Here is a 17,897-nt window from a genome sequence, read left to right as displayed (position 1 = left end):
GTAATGCCTCTGTGAAAAGAATATCAAGAAGTATTGGCATAGAGTGCTCGCTTGGCGATCGGAATAGCACTGGTTCGAATCCCAACTCCGATTATCGTTAATGAAGGTTTTTTTTGTTTATTTTTATTTTTTTTATTTATTTCTATTTTTTTTTTCTTTTTGTTTATATTTTTTAATTTATTTTTATATGAATCACTAACCATAGAATACATAGATGCGTCAAACTCAAGTTTTTTTGCTTACAAATGCTAGCCTGAGTCTGGAACCCCAGAGAACTTCGGCAAAAGCCGAACAGCGTAGAACCCCAGAGAGCGGTCGCAGCGAGAGCGAAAAACGTTCGCTCGCAGCACTGTCGCTACGCATCGAAAATAATTCAGTCTGCCACAGATCGCAGAACGATGAACACATGTCTGTGTCGCTGTGCTCTCGTTTTGCATATGTATGCGTACACTCGTCGGTACATGTTATCTAAAACATGGACGGCGAAAGGAAAAACCCAAAAACATCAAGAATTTCCTACCTGAATACCTAGAAGATAAAGAATATTAACAGAAGCGTTTAAGCCGATGATAATAAAAGAAGAAGTAACAGAAGAGGTCTTTACTCAAGTTAACCTAAAATAGACTTGAGCATTTCGCACTCATTTGCAAGATCACTCCCAAAGGGATAAGACGATAAGCAAGTAAAACAACAATTCAAGTTTTAAAAAGTGATAGTTTTTGAAAATTACGGAAACGAATAACGGTTAAATGTGTGAGTTATTTTGTTATTTGAATCCATAGGGCAACTTTAGAACTTTGAAATAGTTTTTTGGAAAACTTTAAATGCTTGTTCATCCGACTGATTTTGTGGTTTGCAAATATCGTTCACGGAAACGTCAGTTTATCACTCTATATGTATAAATTGTTTTTACCAATTTTGAACTAAATCGTTCGTTGAAATTCCTGTTCCCAGAACAAGTTGAAGCCAAATTGCGCCACTGAAACGTAGACGAACTTGATTTTGGTTTCTTATCGTCCCTTTACACACTTAGCCATAAGAAATAAATTTGGACATACATTTACCAAACTATAATAGTAATTGCATTGAGAATTTCGTTACTTCTCTTAAAAATATTGTTAAAAAACTGGCTTGAAGGAATGAAGGAATTATTATCATGTAATTCTATCGAATGAATATAGGAAATTTAAAGTTTTAGGTTCATAGAAACAATTCGATGATCTCTATATTAATTAAAAAATTTTTACTTTCCTTGCAGATCCATCTTTACCCGCTGGTAAGCGACGTGAAATCGATAACGTCATGAAGAAGGCACGAGCCAATACCACCAATGATTATTGGGACAAGAAGCTTATTGAAGCCGAGGAAAAGGATCCAAATCGTTGGCGACACACTGGATACAAGAAAATGTATATACAAGGCGAAAGCAGTTCTGGCGAATCCGAACGCGATGGACGCGATGCGGGAGCACCAAATTATGGCAGTGCCAGTCGTTATCCACCACCGCCGGGAGGGGGGAGGCGTTGGAGGACCTTCGCAGGGTTCAGTTTCATCGGCGCGTTATGGACGCTCACGCTCCCCCCATTCGCGTAGTCGCTCCCGTTTGCGTAAATCGCCGCCATTGTCGCCGCCACCGCGTCGTCGATCGCCACAAATGCCCATGCCGATGCATGGAGGACGTGGACCGCGTTCACCACGATCACCCAACGAGATGATGCGTCGTCCGGGCAATGGTCATGGCCATGGTGGCGTCCACGGTGGACGTCCACGTTCGCCGCCAGAGCCAAACAGTCGCGGTGGTGCCCGTAAGCCAACAAATCCGTCGCGATCACCGTTGGGTCGTCGTCGATCACCGCCGCCATTGCCGCCGTCGGATAAGCGTGGTTTGCCACCGGGAGCACATATTTTACCGCGTTCTAAGCGTCCACCCTCGCCACCACCAAGGGTAAGTTTAGCCCAGAAGTTTATCATTTGATTTTATTAACAACCCATTTTTTCTTTTAACAGCATTCGATGCGTTCGCGTTCAAATAGCTCGATGAGCAGCAGTTCGGATGATTCCTGTTCTCTGTGCTCGCCCAGTCATCGTCATAGATCTCGGTAAGTGCGAATATTAAGATCATCTAATTGGGACTTTAACTAATTGTACATTTTTTCTCCAGTTCCCGCGGTCCGCGTTCACCGCCGCCGAAGCCGCGTGGCCATTATCGTTCTGGGGCACCGCCATTGCCGCCCCCGGAATCCCATGGTCGTGTCCATGGACGTCCAACAACTCCGCCAACTGTTGATAAATATCGCGAGGCCAAAATGCGTCATTTGGGTCATGAAAATGATGGTCATAATATGAAAATTGGCCGTTCGTCACGTCATTCACCGCCGCCAGAGGATCCGCGTCTTAAGCATCGTCCGCCAGAGCCACCAGAGCCGGCCACGGGTGGTTCGGGTCCACCATCAACAACAGCAGCAGCAGCTGCTGCTCAGCAGGCCAAGAAAAAGAAAAAAGAAAAGGAGGTGAGTCCAAAGAAAACCCACTAAGAAAATGAAAATTCTCTTAAACCATTTCTCTTTCGTAGCTGCGACCGCGCATCAAAATTGAAGGTGAGAAACGCAAAAAGCCCACAAATGCCAGCGGCGGCAATGGGGCTAATTCCTCATCAGATTCAGATGATTCGGGTGGCTCGGATAGCGATAGTGAGGTGGCAACCAATTCATTGCCCACATTTTCGGCAACAACGCGTCTAACACTGTCGGAACGTTTCGGCAAAATGGCCCAATGGAGTAAAATGGCTGATCGCAGTAATATGGAAAATATGCGCATCACCAAAGATTCCGCCGGCGGTGCATTAAAAGTGATGATCGAGGAGGGTCTCGAATCGCCGCCGCGTCGTTATTCGTATTCACCAGCACCGGCTGGTCATTTCCCGGAAGAGTTGGCAACCACAGCGCCGTCGGGTATGCTATCGTGGGATGATGTACGCGTTCGTTATGAATACTACAAGAGTCGTGGTTATCTAAGGGATCTGGATTTAAAGGTAAGATCCACGAAATTAAAAGTCTTTGGAAGCATTTTGAAAAGTATTTTTCTTTTCTCTTTTAGGACTATATCAAATGGGAAGAATGGTGGTATAAATATCAAGAGTGGTTGAAACAAGAACGTTATTATGAGTACTGGGATCTGCGATCGCGACGGCGTCGCAAGAAGCTGCCAGTCACTCAACGTTTGAACTGAACAGACCCAAACAAGAAGAGAGAGTGAATAGCTAGCAATTATTGTGGCATCATTCTAATGGACATATTTTTTTCCTTCCCACTTTCATCTGCTCCCACTAAACAACTCATTCCCACACTTTTAATTTTTTTTTTTTTTCTTTCATTTTGTGTTTTAACTTCATTTAATCATCTTCACCTCATGTACACCTTCACCTCGCCTTATCCCTATTATTACTCTCTTTTTCTCCCTTTTTGGCCTTGATTTTGTACATTGAAAATGTATGAATAAGGAATTTTTGCATTTCATTGTTTGCTTTTGTATCTAACCATTTTTTGATAAATGTGGAGGTGCCTTGAGTAAAACTTGCAGCTCAAAAGAAAAAAAAAAAAAAATAGGAAAAAAAGAAAGGAAGGCAGCATTTAAAAGACCCGCGAATGCACTGCTTGATTGCAGAAAGAAAGTTCACCACAGTGGTACATTTCTTTTTCCCATTATGCCAATAGCGGATAATGTCACTTTGACAATTGACTTCGGGTCTAAACGAAGATCAAAGCTAGGCATAGAGCATAGGCGAACGATCTTGATAAATTCTTTTCAAATTGGCAACCGAGCGGAACAGTCCTTTGCAGGAAGTGGAAAAAAATTTAATATTTCATTTTTTTTGGTGGTTAAAATAACCCAAGTAAATTAAATCCGAGTAAATACAAGCCATCCTTCCTGGGCTTGAATTGAAAAAAAAAAAGAAACCATTGATGTTGGTGTTCTCTATTTAAAGATATATTTCTTGAGTAAGTGCTAATTTTTCTTTGAATCATTAAAATTTTGTAATTTTTGCAAATAAAATTTTGCACGCAGATTTTCAAAATCTCGGTATGTTCGTTCATGATGGAAAAGAAAAAAAAAGGAAATTAAAATGTATTGCTTAAGAAGAAGGTAATTATACAGGTCTAAAGAAAAGAGAAAAAACGCATTAACGACATTCACATTTTATCACGTATGTGTATATAATTTTCTTTGTTAGACAAACGTAAAGCCCAAATTTTGGCGTCAATGATTGCCAAAGCCAGAATTCCAAGACATTTATGTTGGATAGTGCAGGCAGCGAAGAAGTATTCACCAAAGGGGACGAAGCAATTACATTGGCGACCATCTGATCAGTCAAATTTCGATACGACACGCGGCAAGCGGTGAAAAGTGAAAACAGCGAAAACACGCAGCCCAAAGAATAAATTGTATCCGAGTTAAAATAGTGAAAAAGTCTAGCCAGAGTGAAAATCAAGAAAAAAAAGAGTATAAGCCAGAAAGCCGTAGTGAAAACGAAAATTTGTAACTTCTTCTTTTGTTTAAACCTAGGTAATATACTATAATCGAAAGCTAGTTAGTGTACAAGTAATAAATTTGTAATAAGAAAAAAAAAAGCAAAAGGGAGTTAAGCAAGTGAAAAAAAAAAAAGCATACAAAGAAGGAAACGCAAAGCAACATTTCGAGCCATTGTGCAAAACCAAATTTTTTTTTTTAGTCGCGAGGTAACATACACTAAAAATGGAAAAAAAATGAGCAAAAACAAAAAAATGAGAAAATGAAATCTAATGCAAAATTGAAAGGTCAAAAAAAAAATCTATAACAGAGAAAGTGAAAATATAAAAGAAAAAAAAATTTAAAAAAAAAGCAAGCATGAGCAATTGCATTACTTGGTAACGAAACGAAAAATGTGAACATAATTAATACAAAAAAAAAAAAAAAATTAAATTAAATCTATAGCCTCTACAGCAATTCCTCGAAGGCCTTCGTCGGACGCTACAAGGGTGAGTTTTTTCTACTACATTTTTTTGTTACCAAATTATAAAGCGAAGTCGGAGACGTTAAGCAAGAGTATTCAATGCAAAGACAAAAGCGAAAACAATTGTCGTTGCTTATCTCCACTCCGTTTGCCCCTCTATATATTTTATATGCTTCTAATGTGTTTCAAATAAAATCATGCGTAAAGAAAAGAAAAAAAGAGAATGTACTGAAAAGTGAAAAGTATCAAAAGAGAAAAAGGCAAGAGTGAATAAATATGCATAATTGTTTTATTAAAACATTTTGTATGTGAAGAGTTAAAAAAATTGAACGGTTAATTTTTATACTCTGCATATGTAAGCGTTGCGTTTTGCTTTTGCACAGTGGGTCGAAGTTTAAAAAAAAAAAAAAAAAAAAAAAAAGAGAAGTTAATGTTCATGAAATTATGCCGAGTATTTAGAATATTTTTTTTTTGGATATTGATTTAATTATCGTTGAATATAAATCGATATGCGTTAAAGTTCGAGCTATATATATTATTTTAGTAATTACAAATTAATTTGTTGATCATTTATGAAATTGTAAATTTTCTTATATAGGCATATATTATGGAAGGGTTTTGGTTTTTTTTAATGTGAGTTAACTTTGTTCTTAGAATACTACAGAATGAAATATTAGATTCTAAGAAATGAATGATTGTGAGAATACATTAATTTAAGTGAATAATAATGATTTTTATAATGAGGTAATTTTCTGAACTTTCTTTTTGGGCAATCTAATGTGAATAAGGATGTTTGTTCTGGGATTTTCCCCTAGCGCTGAAAGGAAAATCATGGTAGGGTGGGTAGAGAGCGCGGCTGTAAATACACCTATACAGCCAACACTAGGACTATTTTCTTCTATTCTTTTCTCTCTATCCTATTTTGAGTTTTAGCACAGGGACTTTATTTAAAGTTGCTGACGTGTGAGTGGGTGAAACACATTCATCAAAGAACCACCCCAGCCGATTGTCTTGCTAGCCGCATTAAGAGTCCCGCAGATGAATCGTGTTAACACCAAGATAGGCCTCACACAATAACGTATAGTTGCCGAATGCAATGGTTGGTAAGCCTTTGTGGTGTCGTGGTTATAGATATTTAGTTACAGAAATTTTTTTGCCGCCGAACCATGGGGCACATTCTAATTAGATACAATAATTTTTGCTGCCCATCGGCTACGTGAAGGCTTTGTACGTTACAGTAATTTTTGGCGCCCAACGTGAGGGGCCCGATTCTAATTTGATAATTATCTCCTTAAGGTTTTCTCAGGTAGATAATTCATATTGGTAGATTGACCCCTTTTCTTCTTTTAATTTCTTTGTGCATTCTAAATTTTTATTCTATACTATCAACAATTAAAATCGTAAAGTTAACTATTATTGGAATTACCGTCTCCGGCGATGCCCAGAGATCTGGTCCGGATATTCAACTAGGTTACTAATTGTTCCGAATACTTTAAAGCTAACTGTCAACATGAACCCAAGTCAAACAATAACTGTCAAAACTGCAGAAACTACTAACTTTTGGCATGTGACCGAGAGCTAGACTCTGGTTTGAAAAGTGTTGAGTAGACGAAGGCATGATGGTAGCCTAGACTCTGTACCTCTTGCTTTAATAGAATACGCATTACCTGGAATTATGATTGTGACAAATGGCTGAAACATCATCCAAGGATAATGCAACCGCTAGTATTAGTGTAGAGAGTACATAGACTAGTCAGTCTAGTTTTGTTATCCCTTTTAGTATAGCCCGTAGCAGCTTAATTGTGAGTGGTCAGGACATTGGTGAGAACATTAATGGTTTAATCAGCCAACCCCAGATCATAATTGGCATAGCGAGAGACTATATTAAGACAGGTAACGAATCCCTTTTTAAATTCATTTATGTAGGTGCAAGTCAAATAAAAGAGGGAAGATGATTTTTTTTTTGAGAATGGAACTATGGGATGTAGAGAGTGACCCTAACCCAACCGCTTAAAAAGAAAGACGCTACCCAAAATATGAGTGTACTTATGTAAATTTCTATTTCCTGTTGCTAAGAAAATAGCATCCCTAACGCAGATTTCAAGAGTAGTCCCTAGTGATAAAGTAAATTATTACACCTGAATTCACTTAGAGTAACCCGAAAAGAAAAATTATTCAAAATTATTATTCAAAAAAATAATAAAAATAAAAAAAAAAATATAAGAATTTGATTAACATTTGGTTGAATTGATAACGCTATCGAATATTTAAAAATGTCAGTGGTACACAGTGATAGAGAGTACGAGGAGGCACCACGATCATCCTCATCACAAGTGTGTAGCATTTGTTCACAAGTTATTTCAGACGTACACGAAAGGGCAACGACAAAGTGTATGCACTCATTTCATAGAAATTGTATAATTACTTATGTTTCGACAAATCAAGAGTGTCCGGTATGCAAGTCTTTATGCCACCTTAGAGATGTACGAGTTAGAACTGAGTTATCAGCCAGTCAAAAACTAGGGGCAATTCCTAAAGTCCATAATACGCGACAGCAGAGGCAAGCACACCTTTTATCTGGTCCAGAACAGTCAGCCATACCTGATGACACTAGTCCGCAAAATACGGTGATGAATTCATCAGAAGAGGTAGAACCACTACGAAAAGCGAAAAGACAGGGAAGACCTCCTAAGCGAAGAGTACAACGCGCTCAACCAGAAAATTTAGAGAGACATCAGACAAGAGTCAACGCCACAGCTAGTACATCGGCACCAGCGGTCGACTACGAAAGATTGTTTGAAAGAATAGAGAATCTTATAAATCAGAAGTTTGAGAGTTTGCAGACGAATGAAGCAGCAGCCAGCATACAAGAAGTAAATACGCAGGCTAGAGCACAATCTTCACCCAGAAATTCGCCGATTTCTACATCAAGTATTAGGAGCGAAAAGGTTACACAGATTATCCAGAGTTGGGGTATAAAGTTCGAGGGATCACAAAAAGGCAGTACCGTGCAAGAATTCTTGTACAGAGTGCGTGCATTAACTATGGATAGTTTAGATGGAGACTTTTCAGTAGTCTGTAAGAACCTACATATTCTCCTAACTGGAAAAGCTCGAGATTGGTATTGGAGATACCGTAAAGAGATCACGCAAGTAGAATGGACAGATTTTTGTGACAAACTCAAAAGACAATATCGTGATAACAAGGATGATGATTTAATTTTTGAAGAAATAAGAAGTAGGAAGCAAAAGATTGGAGAATCATTTGATAATTTTTATGAGGATGTAATATCCATTGTTAGTAGGCTTTCGGTTCCATTGGAAGAGGATAGACTAGTGCAGCAGTTGCAGCGTAACTTGATACCGGAAGTGCGTGAAGCATTGTTATATATATCAGTTGTTTCGGTGTCACATCTACGACAGTTAGTACAAAGAAGAGAAAATCTATTGGGAGAGACACTAATTAAGCGTCCGATCAAGAGTGTAAATTTTTCTAAGCCCGTTTACAAATCCGTAGCTGCAGTACTAGACGCCACAGAACAGTCAGAAGACGAGTTGTCGGTGAAAGAGGTAGATGCAGTTCAGCGAGTGGCGAATTCTTTGGTTTGTTGGAACTGTGACGTAGAAGGACATCGCTGGGACATGTGCCTAGAAGATCGGATTATCTTTTGTTACGGCTGCGGAACAAAAGGAGTATACAAGCCGCAGTGCATAAAATGTTCAAATCGGACGGAAAACTATCGGAAGGGACCACCGTATGGCAACAAGCGGACGGACCCTTAGTAAATGTTGCTCACAAAAGATTAAATCGTAATTACACTGAACAAGAAAAGCAAGAAAACATTTCAGAGTTACAAACAAATAGAAAGAATATTAAGTTACATCCAATTAAACCATACCACATACGTTTAAAAGAATATGCAAGAGTCCGCGAAAGAATATTTTCTGATGATAGTAATGTCGCATGCGTCAAGAGAGCACCAAAGCGCTCAACCTTGCGTATGCGTAACTTTTGGAAAGCTGTACGAAATACCAAAAGAAGGTTAATTTGTTCAGTAATTAATGAAGCCGTAGATGGCCGATTTTATGCTTCAATTTCATTTTTACAATTTTTAGAATTAGGCTTATTAGACACAGGGGCAAATATTAGTTGCATTGGAGCAGACCTGGCTAAAATAGACTGGTCGCACAATTCAAAATTTCGCAAAATTAATTCGTCAGTAAAAACGGCTGATGGACAGCCACAAACAGTTATTGGATCCATAAAACTGAACGTAAAATATAGGGAGCAGATGAAGGACATTAATTTCTTTGTAATCCCTTCGATTAAGCATAGGGTAGTATTAGGGACAGATTTTTGGAAAGCTTTCAAATTGGCCCCGGGTGTAATTTCCTCGATTGAAACTTCAAATAGCAACGTGCCTAAATTACCAGAGAAAGACGGTGAGGAAAAGTTTCCGCTGACAGCAGAAGAAGAAAAACGTTTAGGCGGAATCATTAGTCTATTTCCAGACTTTGAAAGGCAAGGCCTCGGAAGAACAAAGCTTCTGCAACATCATATAGAGGTAGGCAATGCCACCCCGATTAAACAGCGATTTTACCCAGTTTCACCGGCGGTTGAAAAAGTTATGTTTCAGGAGATCGATAGAATGTTAGAGCTAGGAGTTATTGAGAAGTCAAATAGTCCTTGGAGTTCGCCCATGCGTTTGGTGATTAAACCGGGAAAAGTTCGTTTATGCTTAGATGCACGACGAATTAACGAGGTTACAAAGAAAGACGCATACCCACTGCCCAGCATCAATGGAATTTTCGCAAGACTACCAAAAGCTAACATCATCTCCAAGATAGATTTGAAGGATGCTTTTTGGCAAATTGGTTTGAGTGAGGAATCAAAAGCAATCACAGCATTTACAGTACCCGGTCGTCCATTGTATCATTTTGTGGTTATGCCATTTGGTTTGTGTAATGCCGCGCAAACAATGTGTAGACTAATGGACGAAATAATACCCCCTGAATTAAAATATTGTACTTTTGGATACTTAGACGATTTATGTGTAGTATCAGAAAGCTTTGAGGAACATCTTATTGTGTTAGCCAAGCTAGCTGAGCAATTTCGAATGGCGAATGTGACTTTAAATGTCGCAAAGAGCAAATTTTGTGTCACAAAAGTTGCATTTTTAGGATATATAGTAGGCAATGGAGGAATTTCAACTGACACATCAAAAACAGACGCGATTCAGTCATGGCCAATTCCGAAAACAGTTAACCAAGTAAGAGCGTTTATGGGAGTAGTCGGATGGTATAGACGATTTATACCTAACTTTTCAGATATTAGTTTTTCAATCACCGAGCTTCTGTCGTCGAAAAGGAAATTTGTCTGGAACGAGCAAGCTCAGAAATCCTTTGAAAAGCTTAAGTCCGCGTTGACTTCAGCTCCAGTTTTGCAGAACCCGAACTTTGAACGGAAGTTCTATGTGCATTGCGATGCGAGCGATGTCGGCATAGGCGCTACGTTAGTTCAAATGTCAGATGAAGGAGAAGAAAAACCAATTGTATTTATGTCCAAGAAACTGAGTTCAGCTCAACGAAACTACAGTGTAACGGAGCGGGAATGTTTAGCAGCATTAGAAGCAATCGACAGGTTTAGATGCTATATTGAGATGCAGGAGTTTGAATTGATTACGGATCATGCGAGCCTTTTGTGGCTGATGAAGCAACCTAATTTGAAGGGACGGTTGGCTAGATGGGCCATGAAATTGCAAAGTTACAAGTTCACGATAAGCCATAGAAGAGGTCGGGACAATGTCGTACCTGATGCGCTTTCGAGAATGTTTTCAGACGAAATAAGTGCACTAGAAGAAGTTTATCCTGGTGTTGATTTAAATTCCAACTGTTTTAGTGATAGTGAATATCAGAATTTGAAGAAAAAGTTTTTAGATAGTCTGGGAGAATATCCAGATATACGAGTAGAAGATGGTTTTGTCTATATACGAACTGAACATGATGATGGAAATTTAGAAAATCAAGAATCGAGATGGAAACTGTGGATTCCATCTGGTTTGACTACTGAAGTCATAGGCAGTGCTCATAATAGTGTTATATCAGCACATGGAGGAATGGCTAAGACCCTAGAATTAATAAGGAGATTTTTTTATTGGCCAGGCATGGTGTCACAAGTGAGAGATTATGTACGTAACTGTGATATTTGCAAGTCTACCAAAGCCCCGAATTACATTTTAAAACCGCCGTTGGGAAAGCCAGCAGTTTCAATGCGTCCTTTTCAAAGGTTATACATAGACCTGCTCGGTCCATATCCACGCAGTAAGCGAGGGCATATTGGGTTGGTAATAGTTTTGGATCACTTTTCCAAATTTCATTGGCTTTGTCCGTTGAAGAAGTTGACATCTCGTTTAATACAGGAGTTTCTTCAGGATCATATTTTCTTTATGTTTGGTATTCCGGAAATCATAGTGAGCGATAACGGAGCACAATTCAAAGCGGTCGAATTTAACGCGTGGCTAACGAAGCTTGGTATTAAGCATGTATATACAGCGTTGTATTCACCTCAAGCCAACGCCTCAGAACGGGTGAACCGATCAATCATAGCAGCGATTAGAGCTTATCTTAACGATGATCATAGAGAGTGGGATGAACATATTCCAGCAATTAGTTGTGCTCTGCGGAATGGTCATCATGTGAGCATTAATTGTTCTCCATATCATGCAGTTTTTGGCTTTGATATGATCACACATGGGTCTCATTATAGTCTACTAAGTAAGTTCAATTTATTAGATGAATCACTTAATCCCCTTAGGAAAGACGATCAATTGCAGTTGTTGAGAAAAGAAATAAAACAGCAAATTGCATCAGCAGCAGATAAAAACGCCAAGCAGTATAACTTGCGCACTCGACAAATTCATTTTAGGATAGGGCAAGAAGTATTCAGAAGAAACTTCAGCCAGAGTAATTTTCAGAAAAATACGAATGCGAAATTCAATCCTCAATGGGTGAAATCTAGAGTCAGGGAATGTTTAGGGAATTGTTATTATGTTTTAGAAGACCTTAAAGGAAAATTACAAGGAACATATCATGCCAAGGATATTAAACAATGAGGTTTTCAGACTAATTCCCCGAGAAAACTCTAGAATTCGTCTGTGGTTGTGGAGGTGCCTTGAGTAAAACTTGCAGCTCAAAAGAAAAAAAAAAAAATAGGAAAAAAAGAAAGGAAGGCAGCATTTAAAAGACCCGCGAATGCACTGCTTGATTGCAGAAAGAAAGTTCACCACAGTGGTACATTTCTTTTTCCCATTATGCCAATAGCGGATAATGTCACTTTGACAATTGACTTCGGGTCTAAACGAAGATCAAAGCTAGGCATAGAGCATAGGCGAACGATCTTGATAAATTCTTTTCAAATTGGCAACCGAGCGGAACAGTCCTTTGCAGGAAGTGGAAAAAATTTAATATTTCATTTTTTTTGGTGGTTAAAATAACCCAAGTAAATTTTAAATCCGAGTAAATACAAGCCATCCTTCCTGGGCTTGAATTGAAAAAAAAAAGAAACCATTGATGTTGGTGTTCTCTATTTAAAGATATATTTCTTGAGTAAGTGCTAATTTTTCTTTGAATCATTAAAATTTTGTAATTTTTGCAAATAAAATTTTGCACGCAGATTTTCAAAATCTCGGTATGTTCGTTCATGATGGAAAAGAAAAAAAAGGGAAATTAAAATGTATTGCTTAAGAAGAAGGTAATTATACAGGTCTAAAGAAAAGAGAAAAAACGCATTAACGACATTCACATTTTATCACGTATGTGTATATAATTTTCTTTGTTAGACAAACGTAAAGCCCAAATTTTGGCGTCAATGATTGCCAAAGCCAGAATTCCAAGACATTTATGTTGGATAGTGCAGGCAGCGAAGAAGTATTCACCAAAGGGGACGAAGCAATTACATTGGCGACCATCTGATCAGTCAAATTTCGATACGACACGCGGCAAGCGGTGAAAAGTGAAAACAGCGAAAACACGCAGCCCAAAGAATAAATTGTATCCGAGTTAAAATAGTGAAAAAGTCTAGCCAGAGTGAAAATCAAGAAAAAAAAGAGTAAAGCCAGAAAGCCGTAGTGAAAACGAAAATTTGTAACTTCTTCTTTTGTTTAAACCTAGGTAATATACTATAATCGAAAGCTAGTTAGTGTACAAGTAATAAATTTGTAATAAGAAAAAAAAAAGCAAAAGGGAGTTAAGCAAGTGAAAAAAAAAAAAAGCATACAAAGAAGGAAACGCAAAGCAACATTTCGAGCCATTGTGCAAAACCAAATTTTTTTTTTAGTCGCGAGGTAACATACACTAAAAATGGAAAAAAAATGAGCAAAAACAAAAAAATGAGAAAATGAAATCTAATGCAAAATTGAAAGGTCAAAAAAAAAATCTATAACAGAGAAAGTGAAAATATAAAAGAAAAAAAAAATTTAAAAAAAAGCAAGCATGAGCAATTGCATTACTTGGTAACGAAACGAAAAATGTGAACATAATTAATACAAAAAAAAAAAAAAATTAAATTAAATCTATAGCCTCTACAGCAATTCCTCGAAGGCCTTCGTCGGACGCTACAAGGGTGAGTTTTTTCTACTACATTTTTTTGTTACCAAATTATAAAGCGAAGTCGGAGACGTTAAGCAAGAGTATTCAATGCAAAGACAAAAGCGAAAACAATTGTCGTTGCTTATCTCCACTCCGTTTGCCCCTCTATATATTTTATATGCTTCTAATGTGTTTCAAATAAAATCATGCGTAAAGAAAAGAAAAAAAGAGAATGTACTGAAAAGTGAAAAGTATCAAAAGAGAAAAAGGCAAGAGTGAATAAATATGCATAATTGTTTTATTAAAACATTTTGTATGTGAAGAGTTAAAAAAATTGAACGGTTAATTTTTATACTCTGCATATGTAAGCGTTGCGTTTTGCTTTTGCACAGTGGGTCGAAGTTTAAAAAAAAAAAAAAAAAAAAAAAAGAGAAGTTAATGTTCATGAAATTATGCCGAGTATTTAGAATATTTTTTTTTTGGATATTGATTTAATTATCGTTGAATATAAATCGATATGCGTTAAAGTTCGAGCTATATATATTATTTTAGTAATTACAAATTAATTTGTTGATCATTTATGAAATTGTAAATTTTCTTATATAGGCATATATTATGGAAGGGTTTTGGTTTTTTTTAATGTGAGTTAACTTTGTTCTTAGAATACTACAGAATGAAATATTAGATTCTAAGAAATGAATGATTGTGAGAATACATTAATTTAAGTGAATAATAATGATTTTTATAATGAGGTAATTTTCTGAACTTTCTTTTTGGGCAATCTAATGTGAATAAGGATGTTTGTTCTGGGATTTTCCCCTAGCGCTGAAAGGAAAATCATGGTAGGGTGGGTAGAGAGCGCGGCTGTAAATACACCTATACAGCCAACACTAGGACTATTTTCTTCTATTCTTTTCTCTCTATCCTATTTTGAGTTTTAGCACAGGGACTTTATTTAAAGTTGCTGACGTGTGAGTGGGTGAAACACATTCATCAAAGAACCACCCCAGCCGATTGTCTTGCTAGCCGCATTAAGAGTCCCGCAGATGAATCGTGTTAACACCAAGATAGGCCTCACACAATAACGTATAGTTGCCGAATGCAATGGTTGGTAAGCCTTTGTGGTGTCGTGGTTATAGATATTTAGTTACAGAAATTTTTTTGCCGCCGAACCATGGGGCACATTCTAATTAGATACAATAATTTTTGCTGCCCATCGGCTACGTGAAGGCTTTGTACGTTACATAAACAAGATCTAAAGTGTTTATATATATATATATATATATATCTATTGTGTAATCGGTGAGAAACGAAGACAGGAGAAAAGTAGAAAAGGGGGTTTCATTAAAGACATTTTTGTAAACGCTTCAATTATCCTCCCCGCACATTTACACTAATAAAAATGGAAAATAAAATACAAAATTAGTAAAACTTAACAACCTTGTGTTCTACTTAATGTTATGAATAGACTCTGAATTATTATGCTTCTCTATTCTATTTGTAATAATTTCTTATAAAAAAATTTATGGCGATCGGAAAAATTTACTTTACTTATTTAAATTTTAAAAATTTGCCGCTACATTTAACATAGTCTGTAAAAATTCCTGTTAACTAACGTAACAGAGTTCTGTTAAGAGTAATCGACCCTGTATTTTTACAGTTCACCCCCTATTATAGTTTAGTAACTTTGTTGGTCGAACGGCGCCACTATGCTCCTTTGAAAATAAATTTCCGTTATAAATGGATGATTTGTAATTTGTTGAAAGAATTATTTTCTTTCAACTTTAAATAATAATCATAATTATAACTTCAATATTATTCTATATTTTTCGAACAATAACAATAAATTCAAATCGAGTGAATTGTTAAAAAAATGTCAGAGCGAGTAAAATACAGATATCAAGTGATATAGGCAATTTGACATTGATAGGACGTAAAATACATGAGATTTCCAATAGAAACCAATTCAATCGACCCACTGGATTTCAAAAGTGACATTGGAAATTGAAACCCTTTAAGTACTAAATCACTTATGTAACTGCCGTTATTAGTTGTGAAGTGTTATTAACGGTACTACTTGTATATAAAAAAAAAATTACTTTGCATTTCAGATGAATAATATGTCGATAATGGCAGCGCGAAGAAAAAAAATGAAATCTATCCATGCAGCATTTTCCATTTGACGGCATATAAATTGAAAAATTTCCATAAAAATGTATAATTATATGGCATATTTTCAATTTGCACGAATCGTAAAGGGGTGGAGTGTGGGACGGTGGAAGGGGAAGGGGGGCTTCAATGTGTCTGAAGGTGACACGCAGCCGTTCCTTCCCCCTCCACGAACACGTAATCCTGTGGATAGTGGGGAAGGTCGTCACAGTACGTGTTCTTTGGTGTGTATGTGTGTGTGTGTGAGTTTCTTAGGTGTGATTTCCGTTGCACAAATTAGCTAACGGAATAGATTGTCCATAGTGGCAGCAGTAAAGGGAAAATGTGGGGGTGCTGGAAAGATATTCGAAGGTTATTGATAATTCGATTATAGCAAAATCATTTCTAATTGCGATAGAAAACGGCTGGTGGGAGTCACGTTAATGAGCTTAGAACTCGGAGTCGGTACAGGGAATTGTGCCCCGCTCCCGAAAAAGCCATCAAAGAAGGTGACAAAGAGAACAGTATTCAATTGGGGTGCTTCGAATTGGTCTTTAATAAATATGTAAAATATTATGTGAAATTTATGCTAAGCTGAAAATCCAACACGGAATATCAAGCCTTAATAATTCGCAACTAGTTTTAGTAGTTTATTAATTAGGGGAGTGTGTGCTAACTCTTTTGTTTATTTCCTTCACCCAACGATTTTTTCTTAACTTTATCTTTAAATTTATTATGGATCTAAATATAGAAAGAAAAACCTAAGGCACAGAGAGTAAATATCCCCCTTTAAGTGATTTCTAAAAAACATTCTTTGATGTATAAATGTATGTGTTTATTTTTTGTTAGGTGAAATTTTTCCAAAACGAAATTTGTTTCATGTGTTACTTGAATTTGTTTTACTTGTATCACTGGCAATAATTTGTTAGATAAACTTTGAGGCTTTGGCAGAACAATTTTTTCTAAAGAACAAACTAGTTTTTTGTCGCTAAAAAGGGAAAAGAACTCTACAAAATGATGTAAACCTTTTAGGTAACGTTATACCAGGTTCCCTACCATCTTCTCCCCTTTTAGTGGCACAAACAGAGAGAGGGTATAGAGGGAATGGGGGAGTTGAAAGTAAGTAAATTGTAGAGTTTGGCGCAAACGAGTAAAGAAATCGCTCATGCAAAACTGATTGACTGTAACGAAGAACTGTAAAAAAGGGGGAAACACGAAACTTGTTACAGTTCCTGCTGATTTCGGATGGCAACCCTAACCAACCTTGCTCCCTACAACTCGTCCCTGTTGGAGTTATCCAATCTGTTGGTTGTGGGGGTATGTTGCAACGCTTTTCATTTGCTCTGCTATTGCTGATTTTTATTGAAACGAAAATATCGCTGGCCGACCCTATCAATTTTTTTCTCGTCCTCCTCCTCCTGTCGGTTTGTGTGTGTTTCCTTTTCTTTTTGTCGGTTGCGCACTTAATTGAAAGGAATTGTTAATTCAGAAGACTGGGGCCAAAAACCATTGCCCCTCCTTCTCTCACATACTCATCTCCCCTTTTATCTCTCTCCATCTCTTACTCTGTGTGTAATTCTTTGTGCGTGATTGGTGAATTTCAACTATTTTTTTTTTTTTTTTTGCCTTGCGGTGACTGTACTTCCCTGTTATTTCTGTCTTCGCTTCCATTGAATTTTGGTTTTCAAGAAAAATTGAATTATTCTCTTTATTTTCATTAATGTTGTGTGTGTGTGTGGGTGGGTGTGTGTGGGTGGGGCGGTCCTTGGTCCCGTTTCTTAAATGGCTTAGGGATTAGTCTTCCATTTAAACATAATAATTGCTCACGTTCTCACGCTTATGGGCCCCACTCTCATAATGTTCTTACTGTGGCTTTTAAAACCAATTTAGCGAGGACCAAACCAACATCACTCCCCCCAAACAGCTCCCTCCTTCCATTAAAAAGCATGTCTCAACCAGGTCAAAAAGCAGCTTCAAGATGTGTGTGTAATTAGACGTGACTTTTTCCTCAAGTTTTTCTTTGTGTTAGAAAAAGGGGTGAAGCGAGCGGGGAACAATATGACATGAACGAGTTTAGGCGTAGAGGGCGTTTCTTGGTGCCTTAAAATCCTCTTCACTCTGTTGTTATTTAGAACTTAATTGTTCTAGGACACAGCCGATGGTGATAATGACAC

At 37.3% G+C, this 17,897-nt stretch overlaps 1 protein-coding gene across 1 annotated transcript; it reads left to right on the top strand.

Moving 5' to 3' along the window:
- The first annotated feature begins 734 nt into the window (after positions 1 to 734).
- On the top strand, positions 735 to 3,471 carry LOC137576131 (serine/arginine repetitive matrix protein 1-like). Its single transcript, XM_068289018.1, is given in 7 exon segments — positions 735 to 753; positions 1,259 to 1,521; positions 1,523 to 1,945; positions 2,008 to 2,099; positions 2,162 to 2,510; positions 2,573 to 3,031; positions 3,097 to 3,471. Coding segments are annotated over 7 exon segments (1,722 nt in total). The 5' UTR covers positions 735 to 749; the 3' UTR covers positions 3,229 to 3,471.
- Positions 3,472 to 17,897: the final 14,426 nt, after the last annotated feature.

The sequence above is a fragment of the Drosophila tropicalis genome, unplaced genomic scaffold (assembly GCF_018151085.1).
Source record: "Drosophila tropicalis isolate 14030-0801.00 unplaced genomic scaffold, ASM1815108v1 contig_593, whole genome shotgun sequence".
Taxonomy (NCBI): domain Eukaryota; kingdom Metazoa; phylum Arthropoda; class Insecta; order Diptera; family Drosophilidae; genus Drosophila; species Drosophila tropicalis.
The sequence above is the reverse complement of the archived record's forward strand: the minus strand, read 5'-3'. Positions and strand labels throughout refer to the sequence as shown.